The sequence below is a fragment of the Dermacentor andersoni genome, chromosome 7, assembly GCF_023375885.2.
Source record: "Dermacentor andersoni chromosome 7, qqDerAnde1_hic_scaffold, whole genome shotgun sequence".
NCBI classification, from domain to species: domain Eukaryota; kingdom Metazoa; phylum Arthropoda; class Arachnida; order Ixodida; family Ixodidae; genus Dermacentor; species Dermacentor andersoni.
Genome location: NC_092820.1, coordinates 179,232,623 through 179,253,982, shown reverse-complemented (window position 1 = coordinate 179,253,982; position 21,360 = coordinate 179,232,623). Strand labels below are relative to the sequence as shown.

Here is a 21,360-nt window from a genome sequence, read left to right as displayed (position 1 = left end):
TGACTCTATGACCTATCACGTCCTGCCCATTCATTCCTGCCTGCTATAACAATGTTTTCTTCCGAGTGCTCCTGTGTTGTAAATATAGGTTATTCCCTTTCATGAGAGTTTAGTGTGAAAAGATCACATTCTGCATACAAATGACTCTATCTGTTATTCGCACCAAGGTTGCCCTTGTATGAACGATATTGTTATGAGGATGTTGGGCCGACGAAGCAGAACGTGGCACAGGGAAACTGCGTACGGCGCAAACTTTTTCCGGATCTGGTTGGACAGCGGAGCGTCAACGAGGTGTCCCAACACAGTAATCTGACGGCACCCAAATTGACACTTCGTGGAATTCAGTTGGAGGCCGGCTTTTTGGAAAACCGCAAGAATGGCAGCGAGTCGGGTAAAGTGGCTGCCAAACTTGGAGAAAAAACAATAACGTCGTCAAGGTAACAGAGAGAGGTGGTCCATTTGTAGCCTCAGAGAAGAGAGTCCATCATACGTTCAAATGTCGCAGGAGCATTGTATAGGCCAAAGGGCATGACTTTGAACTGATATAAGCCATCTGGAGTGATGAAGGCCGTCTTCTCGCGGTCCAGTTCATGAAATGAAATCTGCCAGTAGCTGGATGGAAGATCGATGGATGAGAAGTGTTTAGCTCCGTGCAAGCAGTCCAAGGTGTCATCGATGTGTGGTAGTGGGAAGACGTCTTTTAGCATGGTCTTGTTTAAGTGGCAATAGTCGATGCAAAAATGCCAGGTACCATTTTTCTTTTTCACAAGGACGATAGCGAAGCCCAAAGACTGGCTGATGGCTTGTCGGCTTTTGGCCTTCTCGGATTGTTGGCACTCGTTAATGATAGCATCAACTGTAGAGCAGCTTTCGCACTTGAGCAGATTAAACGCATCATCAGTAATGCGTTTCAGCACATGCCAGACCTTCTCAGCTTCTGCCATGTTGTGATCGGCTTTACGACAAAGTGCCAGCACGTACTGTATGTACGAGACATAGGACTCCGTGGGGTATTGGGCACGGGAGGCCAGTTCTTGCTTTGCGGCAATTTTACGGCCGGCTGGTTTGCCAAACAAGTCTGTCAATTTCTCTTTGCATTGGTCCCAGCTGGTTAGCTCCTCTTCGTGGTTTTCATACCACAGCTTTGCCGTGCCTCCTAGGTAGAACAACAGGTTAGCCAGCATACTAGCATAAGCATAGGGTCCCATCTGTTGATTCAAATCCCACATTCGTACATGGCCACCCACTCTCCAACGTCAGTGCCATCGGTCCCACAGAAAGTTTCAGTATCCTTGGGTTGCACCACAACAACTGAAGGTGACAGCGACGTAGCATGCGATGGTGACATAGGAGGCAGCAACGACGTTGATCCCGAGTGCTCACCGTCATTTATGGTGCGGACAGTGATGCTACGTCCACTGCAGAGCTCTGTTTCCAGCCGTGGTACGCTGCATCTCTCACCAATATGTTACGGGGATGTTTGGAGTATAGAAGACTGTATTTACAATTTATTGTAACAATGTTAATAAAACAATGATGTTTATTAAGGGCGAACTTGTGCCCACAACCAAAAGTCACTGCGGTCGCGAAGAAATCCCCGGCAGTCACATTCTCAAACTGCCCTCGAACCGACTTCATCTTTTTCGTCGCGTGACACCTCGTGCACGTGGCGCATGCAAGCCGGGTCCAACCGGCTACCCGTGCCACGAAGATCGCTGCCTGTTGTTGCTGAACAACACCACTGTACGGCATGCACAGTGTCCAATAGGAAGGGCGCGCAACTCGAATGGGACCTTGTCGCAGCATTATCCCCCTCCTTACCGCATCGGCCCGATGCGTGAGAGCAAGTAGGGGTTCCTGTGGGCTCTAATCTTTCTTTTTTTTTTTTTGTTCATAACCTCTCCTGGTAGGGTTTCATGCAGACAACATGCACAACTTCCGTGGAGTTGCACCGTCTTGGACTCTCGTGTCCAGTGGATTTCACTTCGTAAGTGACGTCGCTTATATGACGAAGTATTTCGTAAGGGCCGAAGTATCGGCACAGAAGCTTTTCAGACAGTCCACAGCGCCGCACTGGGGTCCATACCCACACCTTCTCACCGGGCTGATAATGAGCTCCACTACGGCGCTGGTTGTACCGGCTGGAGTCGATGCGTTGTTGGTGGCATATTCGGCACCTTGCCACCTGTCGTGCCTCCTCAGCTCTTTGCAAGAAATCATGTAGGCCAGATGAGTTATTGTTTTCTTTATCCAACGGCAACATAGCATCCAAACTTGTGGTTACTGCTCGGCCGAATACAAGTTCAAACAGGGCGACTCGTGTTGTTTCTTGAACGGCCGTATTACATGCGAAAGTGATGTACAGCAAAATTTCGTCCCACAGCCTATGTTCAAGATTGACATACATCGAAAGCATGTCAGTTAGTGTTCTGTTGAGGCGCTCAGTTAAACTGTTTGTCTGAGGGTGGTACGCCATAGTTCTCCTATGATCAGTATGTGTCATCTGCAGCAAGCATTTCATTAGGTCCACAGTAGAGGCTGTTCCACGATCGGTAATAACTGTGGGAGTGCCATGCCTGAGCACGATATTGTTGACAAAGAATTTTGCAACTTTGACAGCCGTTGCACTGAACAGGGAATCAGCTTCTGCGTAACGGGTCAGATAGTCCGTGGCCACAACTATCCACTTTTTGCCTAAAGATGATGTTGGGAAGGGTCCAAGGAGGTCCATACCGACTTGTTGGAATGGGGCTTTTGGTTGCTCTATTGGCTGGAGGAGGCCTGCTGGTTTTACGGATGGAGTCTTGAGCCTTTGACACTCGCGACAAGTCTTGACATAGTGCTGCACTGATGCTAATAACTTTGGCCAGTAGAATTTCAGACAAATCGTGGAAAACGTATGGCTCACACCCATGTGTCCAGATGTTGGTTCATCGTGACATGCATGCAAAATTTCTTCTCGCATAGCTGTGGGTACGACAAGTAAAAACTTTGTCTCACTGTTCTCGAAGTTTCTCTTGTAGAGGACACTTCCTCGCAGACAGAACGAAGATAGCCCTCTAGAGAAAATATGCGGGAGTTGAACGTCGAGTCCCTCCAGGCGCTGCATAAGTGAAGGCAATTCCGGGTCATCTCGTTGTTGTTGAGCGATTTGTGAGGCGTCAACAATGCCGAGGAATGGGAAATCCTCTTCTTCCGACACAGTTGTCTCGACTGGTGCACGTGACAAGCAGTCGGCATCGCTGTGTTTCCTCCCGGATCGGTATACGACAGTAATATCATACTCTTGAAGCCTAAGGCTCCATCTTGCTAGTCGTCTGGATGGATCCTTGAGATTCGCCAGCCAGCAAAGTGAATGATGATCGCTGACTGCTCTGAATGGTCTACCATAGAGGTAGGGCCAAAATTTACATATTGCCCAAATGGCTGCAAGGCACTCCTTCTCGGTTGCTGAGTAGTTTGCCTCTGCTTTCGAGAGTTTATGGCTGGCATAAGCTATTTTTCTCCTGGCCGTTCTTCCACTGCACTAGTATGGCACCAAGGCCGACGTTACTCGCATCGGTATGAACTTCAGTGTCGGCTGTTTCATAAAAATGGGCAAGGATTGGAGAAGCTTGCAGGCGTTTCCTTAACTCGTCAAAGGCGTCTTGTTGTTCGGTTTTCCACATAAAAGGTTCATCTTCTCTTGTTAGTATTGTAAGGGGCTCAGCAATCTTTGAAAGGTTTTCCACGAATCTTCTGTAGTATGCACATAAACCCAAAAAACGTCGCACTGACTTTTTGTCAGTGGGTGTCGGGAACCTCACAACAGCTGCTGTCTTTTTCGGGATCTGGCCAAACGCCTTCAGCACTGATGATGTGTCCGAGAAACCGAAGTTCATCGAAGCCAAATTGACATTTTTCCAGCTTAATTGTCAAGTCTGCTGCGCGAATAGCTTCTAATACTAGCCGAAGGCGCTCTAGATGTTGGTCAAATGTGGTGGAAAATACGACCACATCATCCAAATACACTAAACACGACTGCCATTTCAATCCTGCTAGCACAGTGTCCATCATTCGCTGGAACGTTGCAGGCGCAGAACAGAGGCCGAATGGAAGCGCTTTAAATTCGTAGAGGCCATCAGGGGTTACGAATGCTGTCTTTTCACAGTCCCGCTCACCCGCCTCTATTTGCCAACATCCACTCTTGAGATCCAGGGAGGAGAAAAACTTTGCACATCGGATCTGATCTAACGTATCGTCGATACGCGGAAGGGGGTATACATCCCGCTTAGTTACGCTGTTCAATTTACGGTGGTCGACGCACAATCGAAGTGTGTTATCTTTTTTCTTAATGAGCACTACGGGAGACACCCATGGACTGCTGGAAGGCTGAATAACGTCATCTGAAAGCATCTCTACTTGCTTCTTGATGATCTCCCTTTCTTTTGGTGAAACTCGATATGGATGCTGGCATACCGGTCTTGTGGCGTCCTCTGTTATGATTCTGTGCTTTGCAACAGACGTGCGCCGTACCTTCAAGGAAGTGGAGAAGCAGTCAGAAAAATCCTTTATCAGGGCATATATCTGTTTCTGTTGGGCTTCCGTGAGTCTCGGGTTGACGGTAATTGATCTGTCGACACTGCAAGTTCCTGGCAGGGCAGTTGACGTCGTTAGGCTGCATAATTCGGTCACTACACAGAACTCGTGGAAATAGGCAATAGCTGTTCCTTGTGCGATGTGTTGGAATTCATTTCCGAAATTCGTAAGTGCGGCATTTGCACGGCCATTGCTTAAGTGAATAAGACCCCGAACCATGCAAATACCTTTAAAAGGAGCTCTATGTTTCCATCCGCTATGCCTTTGCAGTCGTAAAATGTTTCACTCTCCACAAGAACCATTATACTGCAGCATGGCGGCACAGTTACATCGTCATCAATGACGCGCAGTGCATGAAGATGTCGCTCCTCCAATTCTTCCATAGGTATAGCTTGTTTTATCGAGAAAGACACGCTAGACCTACGTAGGTTAATTATGGTGCCATTCGCATCCAGAAAATCCATTCCAAATATAAGTTCCCGTTGTGACAAAGAAGATCGGCAGGCTAAAAAGCTCCATTGCCATCGCGTGGCTCATACCCAGTTCGTTCACTGGCTGCGCCCTAGCTGCTGCTGCCGCGTTGGTCGCTGCTGCTCTAGGACCCGAATAAACCCCCTTTACACCGTGAACATTCTGGCAGTACAATAAAGACAGAAACGTAAGTGAAGCCTTTTATCGCAAGTTTGCGGTGCATCAGCCAAGGGGCGTAATAAGATGAGCACCTGCCGTGCGTATCTGCGGTCCAGTCCACTGCGTCACAACTTTTTTCAGGTGCTTCGCCATATTGAAGCTTATTACCGAATAATCAGCGCCGGTGTCGACTAAGGCATTCAGCTTGCATCCGTCTATTATCAACCATTAATCTGATGCAATCGTTTCGTTTCTGCACCTGTTTACTGGAATTATCTCGTCATCGCACTGGGAATGCAATGGAGGATCTTTGTAACTCTGGTTATCAGCGGCCTCACCTCCACAGGTCACTTGCTTCAGTTTTCCTGGTGTGGGCTTGGTGAACGACGCCTAGGCAATCTTGGAGACGCGCATGGGCTAGGTGATTGGTAGCGCATGGGCGACAGTGACCATGGTTGATGTTGGCGAGCAGTAATGGGGCTTTGGCACATGGGCAAGTATTCTTCTATCTCTGCTGGCCGTTCACCGTTTCGGGGGCATGGTGCACTTCAGGAAAAACCCCCTTAATCCAGCTTGACGGTATGGGCAGAACCTATACAGGTGACCCGCTTCTCCGCAGTGAAAACACAGAGGCCTGTGCTCGTGGTTACGCCAGACGTCACTTTTCCGGGGCCTTTGTTCCACAAAACGAGGTGCACTACGTGCTGGAGACAGATATGCAGCCGGTGGTTCCAGCAGATGAGGCGCACTGCGTACTGTCGGCGGTTAGGGAACGGTCATTGCAACTGCTCCACTACTGTGTACCACGGGTTGCCTTAGTGCGCCGCATCGGCTGTGGCTCACGCTCTGGATACCGTATGACCTGTCTCAGTTCGTCCCGGACAACGTCGACGATAGATATTGCAGTTGGAGTCCGAGATGTCTGCAACTTGTTGAGCTCTTCCCTGATTACTGACCGGATGAGCTCCCGCAGGGGTTCAAGGTCATTTGGCGCACTTCCAGAGAAGGCATGGGCAGGTGTACAGCTTGCCTCATGGTTGTATTGCCGAGCCCACTGTTCCAGCGTCTTTTCGATGGTCATTGCTTCGTATTTGAACTCGGCGACCGTGCGCGGCGGGTTGCGGAAGAGAACTGCAAGGAGTTCCTGCATTACTCCACGCATGAGATGGCACAGCTTCTTATCCTCCCTCATGTTTGGATCAGCACGCTTGAACAGGCGGGACATGTCCTCGATGTACATCGCCACATTTTCGTTTGTGAGCTGATTCCTCGTTTGAAGTGCAATTTCCGCCTTTTCTTTACGATCCGTGCTGGCGTATGTTGCTAGCAGTTGTCGTTGAAATTCCTCCCAAGAGGACAAAGAAGGTTCGTGGTTTTCATACCACGTTTTTGCAAAGTCCTCCAAAGCGAAATAAACGTTACGGAGCTTCTGTCTCTCATTCCATTCATTAAAGCTCGCCACTCTCTCGAACAGCTCCAACCAGTCTACCACGTCTTCGAACGAGTCGCCATGGAATGTTGTTGGCTTGCAAGGTTGGCTTACGACTAGCTGTGCCGGTGTTGCCTGGCTAGTCATTGTGGCAGCATCCGTTGTCTGAGTTTCCCTTGGCATGAAGAGAAGAGGGCCGAATTCGGGCGAGTCACCTCGAAGATGGCGGCTGGTCTGCTGGTGTACAGGTGTCAGTTCCATGGGATGGACTCGCTGGTGGTCGGGGCTACACTGACTTCCGTACGTGGGGCTTCGATTCATACCCCACACCTCCACCAGAAATGTAACGATGTTAATAAAACAACAATGTTTATTAAGGGCGAACTTGTGCCCACAACCAAAAGTCACTGCGGTCGCGAAGAAATCCCCGGCAGTCGCGTTCTCAAACTGGCCTCGAATCGTCTTCTTCTTTTTCCTCGCGTGACACCTCGTGTGCGTGGCGCATGCGAGCCGGGTCCAACCGGCTACCCGTGCCATGAAGATCGCTGCCTGTTCTTGCTGAACGACACTACGGTACGGCGTGCACAGTGTCCAATAGGAAGGGTGCACAACTTGAGTGGGACCTTGTCGCGGCAATATATACAAAATGAGTCAGAGCAGTTAAGATGGCTGACCACCAATAACATGCAGCAGCCAGCGTCCCGCGATCTTCTTCATCCTCTCTTCCTTCATCCTTCCACAACAATATTTTCACAAGAACCTGATATTACAGTCACCAATCCTGAATTACACTTTGTTTTGCCACCTAGCACCACACCACCAAAGTGACACTCAGTGAGGCAAAGTACATTTGCTGAAGTGTCACTAAATTTGTTCTTCTGACTGGGGTATCAAATGTGTAATTTATCAAAATTGAAGATGGTGACTTACATCACATGTTCATTCTTTTCCGAATTCTACCACCCCCAGAAAAAGCAAGCAAACCTCAAAAATAGATGAGAAAAAAATCAGACCTGAAAGACACTTGGGACCCAAAGGAGTCGACACTTCATGGTTGCCTGGCTTGCAACGACAGACACCAGCATCGCAGCGTGATAGGTCGTCCACTTTGGCACACTCAAACGTTGAATGGCAGCTGTCATTCAGCTGATGTCCTGGAAAAATTAAGCATAATTTACAAAATAGGTTTAAAAGTCTGTTGTGCACAGATAGATGGGTTTGCTAAGTTCATAAGATTCAATGCTAACATGCAATATTTTAAGACCCAACTCTGGAAAGATAGCATAAATGCAACAAGCCCAGAAATGTGGTTTTCTTTCAGTAATGTAAAGGTGACTTTGGATCACACTTTAAAAAAAAGTTTACGCACGTTGAGGCTTATCTTGTCCCCAAACGATACCTAGCCATCATCTGCCTTGCTTGCGTTTCCTCTCTTAAATACTTGGCGCCCGCTTTCGTGTCGAGAATGCTATCTCAAGCTGATAACGCACAAGCCCTTCGTGACTAGGAAGTACTGGGCTCGCAGCTATAAAGAAAGGGAATGCAGGCAAGACGGATAACGATTATTGTTTGGGGACAAAATACAGCCCAAAGGCTGTAAACTTTTTTTAGAGTGCAGTACTGCGCACATAAGGAATGCGACTAGTTGTATGCAGTATGCGAGTAATGATTAGAATGAAGCTTAGCTAAAAAGCAATATATGAATTTCTTGTCATTTCCAATGTTCTGTAGTTTTTTTCTCCTATCATTAGTTAACGGTACCAGCCACAGGCAGAGAGTTTTCATTTTTATTTTGGGGGGGGGAGGGGACCAGCTTTCCAAACTTCATATATATATATATATATATATATATATATATTTCTTGCACTTGAAGGAACTTTGTGTGACCTCGAGACCTCGAAAAATTGAGCGCTGAAGTGATGGCGTTATATGAGTACATGTATATACAAGACCTCACAGGAGTTGGTTCAATTTCACAGCCTGAGTCCTCTCGGTGGTGTAATCTTCCTTCGTGTAATTGTCACATACTTGACTATCACTAATACTGCTTTGCCTTTCCGGCGAAACTGCAGCCTCTCTATCTCTTTTTCTTTCTGTGAATCCGAGTATAGGCGCTGCTGCACATGACTGCTGTTGATTCCGATTTTGAGTGAATTCGGATTGGCCTCATTTCGGTTACTAAGTGAATTACACACTGCTCCCCAACTATCATGAACCAAAGAGCAGTTGCATCACTCAAAGAAAACCTAGTGCATATTGTTTCCCATACAGTGGAGTAGCCGCCAGAAATTTTCGTTACTGAGGTTTAATTCAGTAATTGCAATGAATTATCTAACTCAAGAAGTACTGTCCTAATTTTTAAAGTGTCAAAAGGGCATGTGTAGGCACCCCAAAATGAAGTATCTAACAGCAGTGTTTTCAGCGACCCATCATTTGCGTTCAATTTTTTCCGACTGGTAAAGAAACCTCACAAAGTATGAAAAATACTATGTGAGTGCGCTCCCACCCACATCTCAAAGCAGCACCCTGAAATAAGCTGATTGAAAGCAACTGCATTGCCATTCGCAAACCCAAAGAGACAGTGCATCACCTTGATAATGGTATGGAAGGAGCGCTAACAGCAGGTTTCGTGGCTTCGCAGCTATTCCTTCCTCTCATTTCTCCGTCACACTTATTATGCATCTCACAAGGCCGACTGATCACATTGATAACAAAAGCCCCTTGATAACGCGACCACACACGAAATGCCAAAAGCAATGTAATGGGCATAGAATGTTTCAAAATCCCAGATTTTCTTGCACCGCATCAAAAAGTGCTCGCAAAGCTATATTTCGCTTCAGAAACTTGCTTCGGACCAAAGGCAAATTAAAGTGACCGTTTTATGTTTTATATTTCATGAAAGTGTATACGTACTGCAAATTAAAACAGGTTCATGTCAAAAGCAAGCGAAATAAACAGACCAAGAAGGGACCAACAGGTAGAGAAAAGGCAAAACTGATGCGTTCAAGAAAATAAATATACGACTTCTAAATGAGTCGAATTGGCAATCAGGATGTCTGCACAAAAACAAGAAAGCCCATCAGATCAAACCCAAAGAAAGAAATCGAGTGGAGAGAAGTCAGGTGACCTAGCCAGCCAACTTACTGGCCCATGCCTTCCTTATCTATTTCGCATGACATGTCGCATCCAGCCAGTCCATATGAGCCCCCACCCGCGTAGTCAGCGCCTATTGTACTAGCCCTCAGTCACTCCAGAAGAAGTATAATGATCGGTGCACCTGCTGGCTAGGACACAACGTACTCTCATCATTGTACGAAAGCCTTAACGATATACTGCCCGCGCGAAGCCATAACAAGCAGCTCGTGCCACGGCACTGCTGCGGGATGCGAGTCGTCAAACTTTTATATCCCTTGCAGAAACGCCTTCTAAACGAACAGGCCGTAAGTATGAACCATCCCGACCTTATAAAAAGCACTTCCAAGAAAGCCCAGGGATCAAAACACAAATTTGAGCTCGGGCTCTGGGAAATGTATCAGAAGTATGCTTTGTGACCCGGCGGAATTCCTAGCGTATAACAAAGCTGATAACGCTTGAAAACAAACGCAGCCTGCAAATCCGAGCAAGTAACCAGATCGAGGCGCACGCAAATCTGTGCGATTTATACCCAGGTTGCACTCGACAACATTGCTGGCGAAGTCTCGGCGAGTACCATTGACGCATACGCAAATTCATTCCAGGCAAATGGCATATTTATCGTGTCTGTTGCACTTGTGGTTGTAGTCGCATTCGGGAAGATCGCCTGCGACCAATGCAAAACGTAAACGAGGCGGCCAGCATCGCTTAATGAGTTAAGACTAATTGTCACTGGAAAACCGAAACAAGCGACAACGCAGACTCCGTCTGCGCGCTTCGGAACGCGAAATACGGGCAGATACGTACCGTAGGTGAACGCAATCAACGCTGAAAAGCACGCAAGTGTAACCTTAATATATATTTTGTACATTTATTAGGTTTTCTACTACACATAGCTGCTAAGACAGACTTTAATTCAGCTGTGCGGTTAGCGTAAATAGGTAGGACAAGCAGTATAATAGCAAGAGCTGGGTGACGCAAACCACTGCCCCGTTCCAAAGGGGATGCTCATAACATTCATCCACCCATTCGACTTTGATTCCTGCCGCGTTGTCCGGTAAACGCGGTCTGTTCGATTCGCCTGCACCGCTGTGAACCAGTTCACGGCGGTTCATGAGAAGTTCAGAAACTGCGCAGCTCAATTCCGGAGGTACAGGCCCAGCGAAACACTCGAAACGAATGCAAAGGTGCAGACGCGGTGTAGACGTTATGCTATGTCAGACTAATGTGCATGGAGTGCGTAAGTTTGAGAGGTCCTGAACTGCAGGTATGATCGGTTTCTGGGGCGTAAATACACACTACAGTTGCATAGACACATCACACGTGTGTAAGCGGGCTTTTTACGGCGCTCGCGCCGGTGTGCTGCGTCGTCTGCTGCGTCGCTGCTTCGCACCTGTATGCCTGCACCAAGTCGGCACCGACAGTGGAGCGGGTGCAGCAAAATCATGAACCAGCCCTGCACCTTTCCTGCACCTTTTGAAACGAACGTCGTGGTTCTGCAGGCGTGATTGCTGCACCGCTGTAACGAATGGCAGGGTGCAGCACCTCGTGAACTGGTTCAAGTGGTGCAGGCGAATCGAACGTACCTCGAAGATGCTCGCTTCCGTCACGACCCACTGGAACTCCAGCACAGATATCCGGCTTCTATGGGAGCAGCTTGCGCCCACTTTCGTTCAACCGACGGCCGTAGGTGGCGCTTTTATAACCTGTTCGTCTGCTACGCGGTGGGCGGCTGTGCGGCGTTGTAATTATAGTACGGCAGCTGTTGTGTTGTGACGAACTGCTTCTCTAGTTGATGATTTTTGCTAATACAGTGACAGTGATGTCACAAGGCTTTGATCGGTCACTTGGCTCCAAAAGTTGACTGCCAGAACCTAAAAAATGTCGGAGCGTGTAGTCCGCTGCTCTCTAATATAGCGTTAAATAGCCGCTCCTATTGCCTTTTTCAAGCAGATTATTATAAATCACATTGTGTATAGAGTTCGCAACGTACACAACAGTTTCATTGTACACGTTGTAAAATTCGCGTCTGCGTTCTTTAGAAACTTGAAGCCACCGTAACGTTCGACGACAGAACGATTACCACTCATTTTAACTCTTAAAAGCTGTCCGTGAATGCGTCGCGAGTTCAAAAAGTGAATTACCCACACAGCTTCACTGCGTACGTATCTTAAGCACCACCGTTATGCGGCCGCCGTTCCACGCAGAAAAGCTAGCTAGCTTTACAGTTTGAAAAGAGTTCCGTGACACGATTTTTAAGGCCTGCACTGCAGCACGTTTTAAAGCACTGGGATCGCTTAATTTTTTGCAAGCTTTCTACTGAGCTAGACATCCAACGATATTAAAAACAAGATATGCTCACCTTCCCTTGAAACAGAATCGATCAGCCTATTGCACATATCGGGCGGAGGACTTACTCGTGAATACTTTTACTATACTTTTACCAATCATCTTCCTTTCACTACGGCACACAGCAGTAAATCCTAATGTCATCTACGACATTAGGCTGTCTGTAATCAACTAAAAAAAGCTAGATTATCCTATGAATCTTAAACAATTTTTCCAGTCTCTTAAGGAGGCTAGGAAAGGGAAATTTATGCCGTCGATCTAGCATTGCAGCGTCCACCTATGCTCGTTGTTTACATTTCTTGCACCGCTCATCCTCTTCTAGTTTCACTATTCAAACGCAAAGCATTCGCAAATATGTCTTCTTTTGTATATTTGTGAATTTATTTTTTTTACCGCCAATACAAGCGCTTTGTGCCTGCCGAAATGGCAACACAAGCGCTGAACAGATCGCAGAAGCAGACGACAGCGAACAGGTTATAACTAGCGCCACTCTGCTCGTACGTTCTTCCCCTAGCGGCAAAAGGGGCGAACTAGACTAGGCGTGCTGGAGGAGGGAGATCTGTGCAGGTCTGGAGTTCAGTAGGTCGTGGCCTCCGTGCCCTCTCACTTATCTCGTCTTCATGGATAGATGGATGGATGTTATGAGCGTCCCCTTTGGAACGGGGTGGTGGGTTGCGCCACCAAGCTCTTGCTACTATGCTGCTTAATATTCTACCTAGGTCACGGCCGCCTCGACCATAGAGTTTCTCACTATAACACCTAGAGGGTAATCTGGCGCCACCGTCTATGGGAGTTTCTTAAGGGGGCACCGTGCCGTCATGGGAATGACGGTATATGTGTCTGCGAGGCTCGTGTTGGCTGGTGTTGTAAGAGGCTTCGTCTAAAACGTGGATATGGCTAGGCAAATAACGCGTTCTCAATGTAAAATCTTCATAAAATGTTTCCATTCACGCATATTACATCTTTACTCACCCACAATGCATGACCAAGCGAAGAAAAGCAAGAACAGACGACCAACTGTTTCAAAGCGAGCGCGAACCTTGTCGTCTGTTCTCCAACTTTAGCGGCCCGCTGATACATATTATGTAACATGTAGTCGTACACACAATAACAAGTTCTCATAGTTAAACAAAACATGTTTTCGCGTAATAATAAAGCTAAAACAGCTTTTCACGTGCTGTTCTAGTAGAAAATGAATGATTGTGACAGACGGAACGGTACTTGCCAAGCGCGTCTTCAAGGTGTCCTGTCTCTACGAGAACGATGCCAATCCGAATCCACAACATACCGGCATTTCCATGCATACCACAGCGCAGCAGCGCCAGATTTCCCTCTAGGTAATGTAGTGAGAAACTCTATGGCCTCGACCACGCGCGCACGGCGGGGCTTGCTCCGGCCGTTCCATTCGGACGGAGAGGGCGTAATTGCGGAGAGAGGCGTGCCCGCTCCTTTCGCCGCACCGCGGCGCGCGTGCCCGACCCCTCGCCTCCCCTGCTATGGCTTCGCGCGAGGCGATTTGCGGCGCCTTGGACGTCTTGCGTGATGAAGAGTGGCGAAAACCGCGATGAATACAAAGTCACACAAAACACCAATGCCTCCTGCGGCTAGGTATTTATTTGCTCCAGACGCTGCGGCCGCATGTTGCCCGAAGCGGGCAGTCATGATGCCATGCGAAATGAGTGCTCCCCGAAAAACAATCATATCTGCGGGTTTGGGCGCAGCAGGCCAATGAAAGCATGGAAGTATGGAAAGGCATTACTTCTTTATAAAAGAAGTGCCACGTCTCACGAGGCAACGCTGTAGTAATTTTTTTCCCCTGTAAATTCATGGACGTTTGTGCATGACGTACTAGCTCGGTCAGAATGTCTTTACCGGTCAAAAAAACAGCCTGGAAGGAAAATGGCAATTGTACTATGAAGGAAATGGGCAGGCGGTGTTGCACGCTGAGCTGTCAATTTTATATTCCTTAGGCGAGCTCATCACTGTTCCTCCTGTACGAGAGAATCTGCTCACCAGAGTCGACAGCCGCGGAGGGCAACGTCCTAGTGGCTCTGATTAGTCCGTATACTTGGTTAAAAGGTAAACAAAAACCCGGGGCACTTCGCCGACCAAATAAAGACTTAAAAGAAAAGAAGACGTTTCGGCTCCCACACGGGAGCCTTGTTCACAGGTAAAACTTTTTTGCACTTCGCCGACCAAATAAAGACTTAAAAGAAAAGAAGACGTTTCGGCTCCCACACGGGAGCCTTGTTCACAGGTAAAACTTTTTTTTTACCTGTGAACAAGGCTCCCGTGTGGGAGCCGAAACGTCTTCTTTTCTTTTAAGTCTTTATTTGGTCGGCGAAGTGCCCCGGGTTTTTGTTTACCTTTTAACCATGTTTCATCCCGACCAGACGGGCTTCCGTCAAACACTGAACTTCAGTCCGTATACTTGAATATCATGGCTATATTCGTGGTAAAAATTACCAGCATAACAAAGTCAGTGTATGCAGGAATTTATTTACAATAAAAAGTTGTCAGCTCGCGCGCGCTCGAGCTGTTTAAACGCGCAAAGCCTTTCGACTGAGCGGCTTAGTGATTAATTTTTTGTGATAGGCCACTCTGTCCGTAACAAGAGCGGCAATGTTTGATAGGAGAGGCTTTATCAATTTCTTTACCACTATTGAGGATGTGACCGAGGCATGGTCCTCTCTTGCCTCGCATATAAATAGAGGGCAGCTCTCCAGATGCGGCAAAATCATTGCCGTGATCTTCTTGCACACATCGTTTGTGCCAATACGTGGCACTGCGATGTCGATGGCCTTCTTTACTTTTACAAGAACAGCTACAAACTCGGGCTTTGGGAACACCAAACCACCTCTAGTTCCGGTCAATAAGTCCCATCAGTGGTGATATTGATGGTCCCGAATCATTCAGTCTTGGGCAGGCGCTGCACATTCTTTGTTCTTCTATCGCTTTCACGACAAAACCGGCGACGTATGCTACTGCAGCGGTTTCCACTGTTGAAGGTGGCCGCTGCACTGAAAAAGAAAAGGTAAGAACAAACTGCTCATATCAGGACTGAATAAGGAATATGGAGCTCCAATCCCGGCTTGAAAAAGTAATAAGCGCGAAAGGCTATTATAACTGCATGCACAATACATTAAGTCAGCCTACTTACAGGGCATCACTTTCAAGGGCGTCAGCAAACTGTTGACGTCATCCACGAAACTCGGTGGTTCACAAATGCTAGAAAACGAAACAGTCATGCATCAACGCAGCTTTAGCTGCGTCTCGATCGTATTATGCTACAAGAAACAACGTGCACTGTGCAAACCTGATTTGAGGATATACAGAGACGTACCTTGATTTCCTTGCGGTTTCCTCTGGCTGTCAACACATTTTAGAGCGAAGCTGACGCCAGATTGTACACGTGCACTCTCCGATGTATTCGCGTCTCCAAGCATGTGCCATGCCGCCGCGCCGTCGGCATGGATGGATGGATGGATGTTATGAGCGTCCCCTTTGGAACGGGGCGGTGGCTTGCGCCACCAAGCTCTTGCTACTATGCTGCCTAATATAGGTTAACCGATGAAAAAACAAAAAAAACCCCACTATGAACTACCACGTCCAAATTTTCTGATACCCTATTGCGAACTGTGCTTTTGTACGTCTCCGTCTTTTGTCGTTTCCCTACTTTTCTTCCACCAATCCTCCAATCGCCTCTTACTGATGTCTATTACGGACCTGTTTGCTTTACCACTGCTCCCGCTGAACCCAAGGGCTTCAAGGAGGCCAGTGGTGCCTAAATCGACCGCTGGATAGACGTCTTCACATTCTAATAAAATATGCTCCGTCGTTTCCCTAGCTTTACCGCAGCAAGCACATGCTTCTTCTTCCTTCTTATATCTCGGTTTATAGGTGCGTGTTCTAAGGCATCCCGATCTCGCTTCGAAAAGTAATGAGCTTCCCTTTGAGTTATCATAAATGGTTTCTTTCCTAATTTCGTTTTTTCCCCTTAAGTAGTTACTCATGGCAGGTTTCTTTTCCATTGCCGCCACCCATGAGATTAATTCAGCCTCTCTGACTTTCCGCTTGACCTTCTTTGTTGCTGTGTTGCCCACCCCACAGGCCGCATACTTGCTGGTAAGCTTCCTAGTTATTTTCCTCCACTGTGAATCAATGTTTTGCCTGTACAGATACCTGAACACTCTCCCTAGCCCATTCACTTTCCTCCATATTCCTCAGCCGTTCTTCATACTCAATTTTACTGCGAGCTTCCCTCACTTCAAAACTAGTCCAGCCCATATCCCCTTGCACAGCTTCATTTGTAGTCTTCCCGTGAGCGCCCAATGCGAGGCGACCCACTGACCTTTGGTTCCCGTCGAGTCCTGATTGTACCCCTGATTTAAAGCAAACAACCGCATTTCCAAAAGTAAGTCCTGGAACCATTACCCCTTTCCACATACCTCGGAGGACCTCGTACCCCTTGTATCCCCATAGCGCTCTGTGCTTCATTATGGCTGCATTTCTCTTCCCCTTGACTGTTATGGTTTTTTCCTGTGTTTCCATATATCCGTTGCCTTCGTTTATCCATATACCAAGGTATCTATATTCCGCCACCCGAGGTATTTCTTGGCCCTGTATCTCCACTGCCTGTTCACGGTTTTCATTGAATACAATAACACCTGATTTTCTAACACTAAATTTCAAACCCAAATTGTTGCCTTCCTGTCCACAGATATTAGCCAGACGTTGCAAATCACTTTGCTTGTTTGCGAGCAACACAATGTCGTCCGCATAAAATAAACCTGGGAGTTGCTGCTCTATTACTGTACCTGCCTGTTTGTATGAGAGATTAAACCCGATATTACTTCCTTCTAGCGCCCTCTCCATCCTCACCATGTACATCATAAACAGCAGCGGCAGTGGCGTAGCCAGAAATTTCGTTCGTGGGGGGCTCACTTTGCAGCTCGGCCTCCTCCTTATAGAATTAGTCGAGGGATATATATATATATATATATATATATATATATATATATATATATATATATATATATATATATATATATATATCTGTGATTCCACAACCTTGTCTACATATTCGTACATATGCAACGACCCGGGGAATATCTCAATGACGCTGTCCTTTGTTAGAATGTATTGCGCAGGAGCAGCTGTCACCAGTCGTGTACTGTGAGTAATTGCTCCGAAATTATAGTCGCGACAGAGAGCACATATAAAAAGCAGGAGTTCTGCAAAATATACGAGGGCGAGTCAAATGAAAGTGAGCCAATGCGAATATATGACAAACGGGGTATTTTATTTAAAAGTAGTCACCATGAGTGTTTAGACACTTGTCCTACTAACGAGTCGCGTAATTCCCGTTCTCATAAAACTCCTTGGGTTGCTGCCTCAAAAATCTGTAAATGACTACACGTCATCTTCCGACACGAATCTGGTTCCCTTGAGCAGTTTTTTTTTCAAATTTTCCCAAATGTAGAAGACGCAAGGCAACAGGTCTGGGCTGCATAAAGGGATGTTGCAGCGTTTCCCACTTGAACTTTACCAGTTTTGTATTAACCACATCAGCGACGTGGGAACGGGCAATGTCGTGAAGCAAGATGTTCCCAATGCTCAATTTTCCACGTCGTTTGTTCTTGATTGCGACACGCAGCCGATCCGACCTTTCACAATATCTGAAACAATTTAGAGTCTCTCCAGGTTTAGAAAATTCGATCAATAATGGCCCCTAACGATCTAAAAAGAAGTCAACACCAGTGGCGTAGCGACAGGGGGGGCCGGGGGGCCGTGGGCCCCGGGTGCAAGGGACCAGTAGGGGGGGGGGGGGGGGTGTCATACGCCTGAAGACGCCCCTCTTTCCGACGGCTTGACTGGGCGCAAATGGCAAAGAATGCTCCGGTATCCAGTAGCCCGAGCTCATGTACCCCATGCGTTGCGCCGAAGAATTGTCGGCTGCAGCTCTATCAACACCCCACGAAATAATTGCACGAATTTGCGGGCTAAAAAATTTAATTCGCAAAATGTTCGCTAAACTATTCGCCTTAGCGGAACGTTTCATGTAGGGTGCGCTCACGCCGTGCGTTCATGCTGGGAGCAGGAGTCGCTAAACATACAGTGAGGCGTTGTAAGGCGTTAAGGCTCTTGGGTCCGTCTTCCGTTCAGAACGCGCAGCGAAGACGAACAAAGACATAGCAGCAAGAGGGCGTTCAACGAGCGCGCCCGGCGCTCGCGTTTACGGCGAAGCGTTCGTTGAGAGCGACGTTGCATAAGTGCGGCCGTCAAAAGTCGCGAATGGGATTCTCTGGATCGTCTTCAATCTCGGTGCGGCCGAAGAGTTTGGCGGCGTATGACTCGACAGGCTGTATATAGTAGCGGGCGCCGCGATGTTCTCGCTTTTACTTCCCCTCTCCCGCTCGCTCCGAGAAGCCGCTGCGAAACCTGCCGTTATGTTTCACGCTTTCCTTCTTACCCTCGAACGTTTAAGAAAACTGTTGTGGTTGTGTGACTTCATGTCACAAGTACACACACAAGTCTGTGTCAGCTGCACAGAATTTTACAAAAGAAAAAGTGAATTTTGTAAGGATATTTCCCGACATTCTATGAAGTTATGTGTCTGTGATTATAGGACTCGGTAGCGTGAAAAATATGGCAGATAAGTAATAACCATATCCTTAATAATCCCTCAAATAGTACTTATAGAGGAAGCACTTCAATTCCAGAATTGAGGACTCAAAGTCATATTATTAACTCAACAAAAGCTTCCTAAACAAAATCGTTTTGGTTGCTACAACCCACAGTACTTTGGCACTGCGGGCGGCGTCCAGTATGGCAGTAGCGAAAGAAATATGAAATAGTGGACCAGTGAGGTTGATCCCTCAACCCTCTCCATTGCGAGTGCAGACCAACAGGTTTCGCCGGCACGGGCTTCATCGCGGTCTTTCTTTTTTTTTTTTAATCGTGCCGCCAAGAATCGACGCGAAGCGTGCTCTGTCCTGTTCCCAATCTTTCGGTGGTACCGCAGCTCGGATAATCACGTTTGTCCGTATAGCACCAAATAAAAACAAGGCTTTATTGATCAGAATGAAGAGAACTCGTAATTGTCATAACATTGGCGCCCGCGCAGCAGGGAGGCAGGTGGCGTTTTCCGTTTTTCTAATATAGTGGGGAGATAGCGTCACTCAGACACTTTAATTTTCGTTTTCGTTCAGGGCTACCCACAGCCAAAATACTGCGGGCCATAGTACCTACGACGATTTTTGTGAAGTTGTTGTTGGGCAACATATGAATGTCGGCCTTCAATTTTGCAGATGAAATGTTGCCGCTAAAATTGTTAGTTAAAACATGGTTAATACTTCGTATTTTTTTTTACTTGTGACGTAACCCGTATTTTCTACGATGCCGCATTTATATTGGTTGCCAAGCCTTACAGTCTGACAGAAGTGCAGCACCCTGTGTTATTTGGCGCAGAAAAAACAGCGTGTACTGGCCTCGAGCTGCACCACTGGAAAAGCTGGCGCCACCGTCGGCGTGACGTGCTATTAGGTTTCACGTGGACATAGCTGCGCTCCCGCTGGTTCGGGAGCGCCGAAGCGAGCGGAAAACGAGAGTTTAAGTTCCCTCGTACGCTGCGGTCCTCATTTAGTGGCGAGATTTTCCCGCTTCGAGTGTCTCCTTTAAACGACTGAAAGCACTACAATAGGTAGCGGCTGCCTTTGAAGGCGCGCAGCATGGTAGGCTACTGCTCGGTGCCGCAGTGCCAGACGTACGCAACGGAGCCCGGTGTCAGCCTTATTCACAAGTAGCCGCAGGACAAGAAGCTGCGTGAAGCTTGGCTCGTGAAACATAAAACCGGCAAACAGTCAGCGGCTACAACTCGGGTATGCAGCAAGCACAGTCGCGAGGAAGATTACTGCTACGGCGTCGCGACTGCGATGCTCGGAAAACGCGCACTGAGACGCTTGCCCGAGTCTGCTGCCCGACTAATGTCATGACGGTTTGGTCTATGAACTAGTCGATGCTATAGATACTTGTAAGTTCACTGGAGGGGAAAGGGAGCGGTAAGAAGCACATTAAAAAAGAAGCATGGCATATGGTCATGTTTGTGCTATGAATTAATGCACTGGATTACAAAAAAAAAAGAAGCAGTGGGAAATCGCACGCTGAGAGCACTGATAAACATATAGTGCGACGCAACCCGAGAAATAATATTGAAACGTCCAAGAATTTAGAAAACAAAAAAAGATTGAATCGTCCGGGCGGCACATTTCACAGTCCCCGTAGGCGTCGAAGTCTCTACAATGAAATTATTTTGAACAGCTCTGATAGCGCCCACGCAACAATGGTTGCGTGTATACTGTCAAATGCTCATATACTGTGGCCTAAGGCTCATGGCACGGTGCGAAAACGCGCACGCGGCGAAAGCGAAACAGTACGCAGACAAGCATGCAGACGCGCAGTCGGTCGCTGCGAAGCTGTGCGATCGCTGCATTGAGGGTTCATTCTATTACGCTCCATTTAGTTATACAAACACTATAAGAGCATATTTCACAAAGTTTGCTCTCAGCGTTTGCCTATCTTTCACGCAAGAAGCCGGTTCGGGAGACTCCATCGCGGCGACCGTGCACAGTGGCGTTCACTGTACGTATCTCTTCCATTTCTCTTTAAAAATCACTTCACACACCCTGTACGTATTCGGTGAAGAGATAGCGTCTCTGAACGATTCTGTGCTTTCAGTTTGCCCAAGATTATTATTTAGACAGTAAAAACCTTCTCTCGTTTCGAAAGTACTTACAGAAATGTCCGGGAGAGCTCCTGCGTGGTGTTTTCAGTGAGCGCTGACAGCAAACCCTATGAGGAGCGCGCCGCGTGATCCCTCATACTACGCCAGCGAGGCGCTTCCGATAGATGGTGACTCCGTAACTCCTCGCCGCCAATACCTGCTGCATTCGCGATCTCTGGGAAAGAAAGTGAAGGAGAGGGGGACCCGGGGGCGTATTTCCAACTGCTCGTAGGTACAACGGGGCGTGGAACTTGCGGAGACGACGGACGTTTGCGCGCATGCGCGAGTGAGAGCGGGTGCGAGAGAGAAAATGTGGGGAGTTTTGATTCTTGAAAATACGACTCTGCCTAGGTACTGCGGAGGAGTCCCTTGGGGCGCGGTGTATGCGCTTGTCCCTAGGCGCGCCGTGCCGGCAGAAGTCGCGGGGCGCGGTTGTGCTGAACTTAGCATCGCAAGTTGG

The 21,360-nt window shown here is 47.6% G+C and overlaps 1 protein-coding gene and 1 long non-coding RNA gene across 4 annotated transcripts in view; both read right to left on the bottom strand.

Moving 5' to 3' along the window:
* Positions 1–11,096, bottom strand: part of LOC126533190 (uncharacterized) — a 148,984-nt gene extending 137,888 nt beyond the window's left edge. The window contains exons 1-2 of one of the 2 annotated variants that reach the window (XM_050180463.3): positions 10,577–11,096; positions 7,651–7,791 (exon numbers count right to left, since the gene is read on the bottom strand). In XM_050180463.3, the coding sequence (XP_050036420.1) occupies positions 7,651–7,791; positions 10,577–10,640 (205 nt within the window). In that variant the 5' untranslated portion in view covers positions 10,641–11,096. The remainder of the gene's footprint in view (positions 1–7,650; positions 7,792–10,576) is intronic. The other variant, XM_055071628.2, reaches the window with a different exon arrangement.
* A 3,501-nt stretch (positions 11,097–14,597) lies between these two features.
* LOC129385231 (uncharacterized) lies at positions 14,598–16,034 on the bottom strand. 2 transcript variants are annotated; one of them, XR_008612812.2, is made up of 3 exons: positions 15,462–16,034; positions 15,279–15,346; positions 14,598–15,138 (listed from the first exon to the last, which is right to left on the bottom strand). It is a non-coding gene; the product is annotated as an uncharacterized lncRNA (long non-coding RNA). The 2 variants fall into 2 exon arrangements; XR_008612811.2 differs by having other exon boundaries at positions 15,279–16,034.
* Between the last annotated feature and the right edge of the window lie 5,326 nt (positions 16,035–21,360).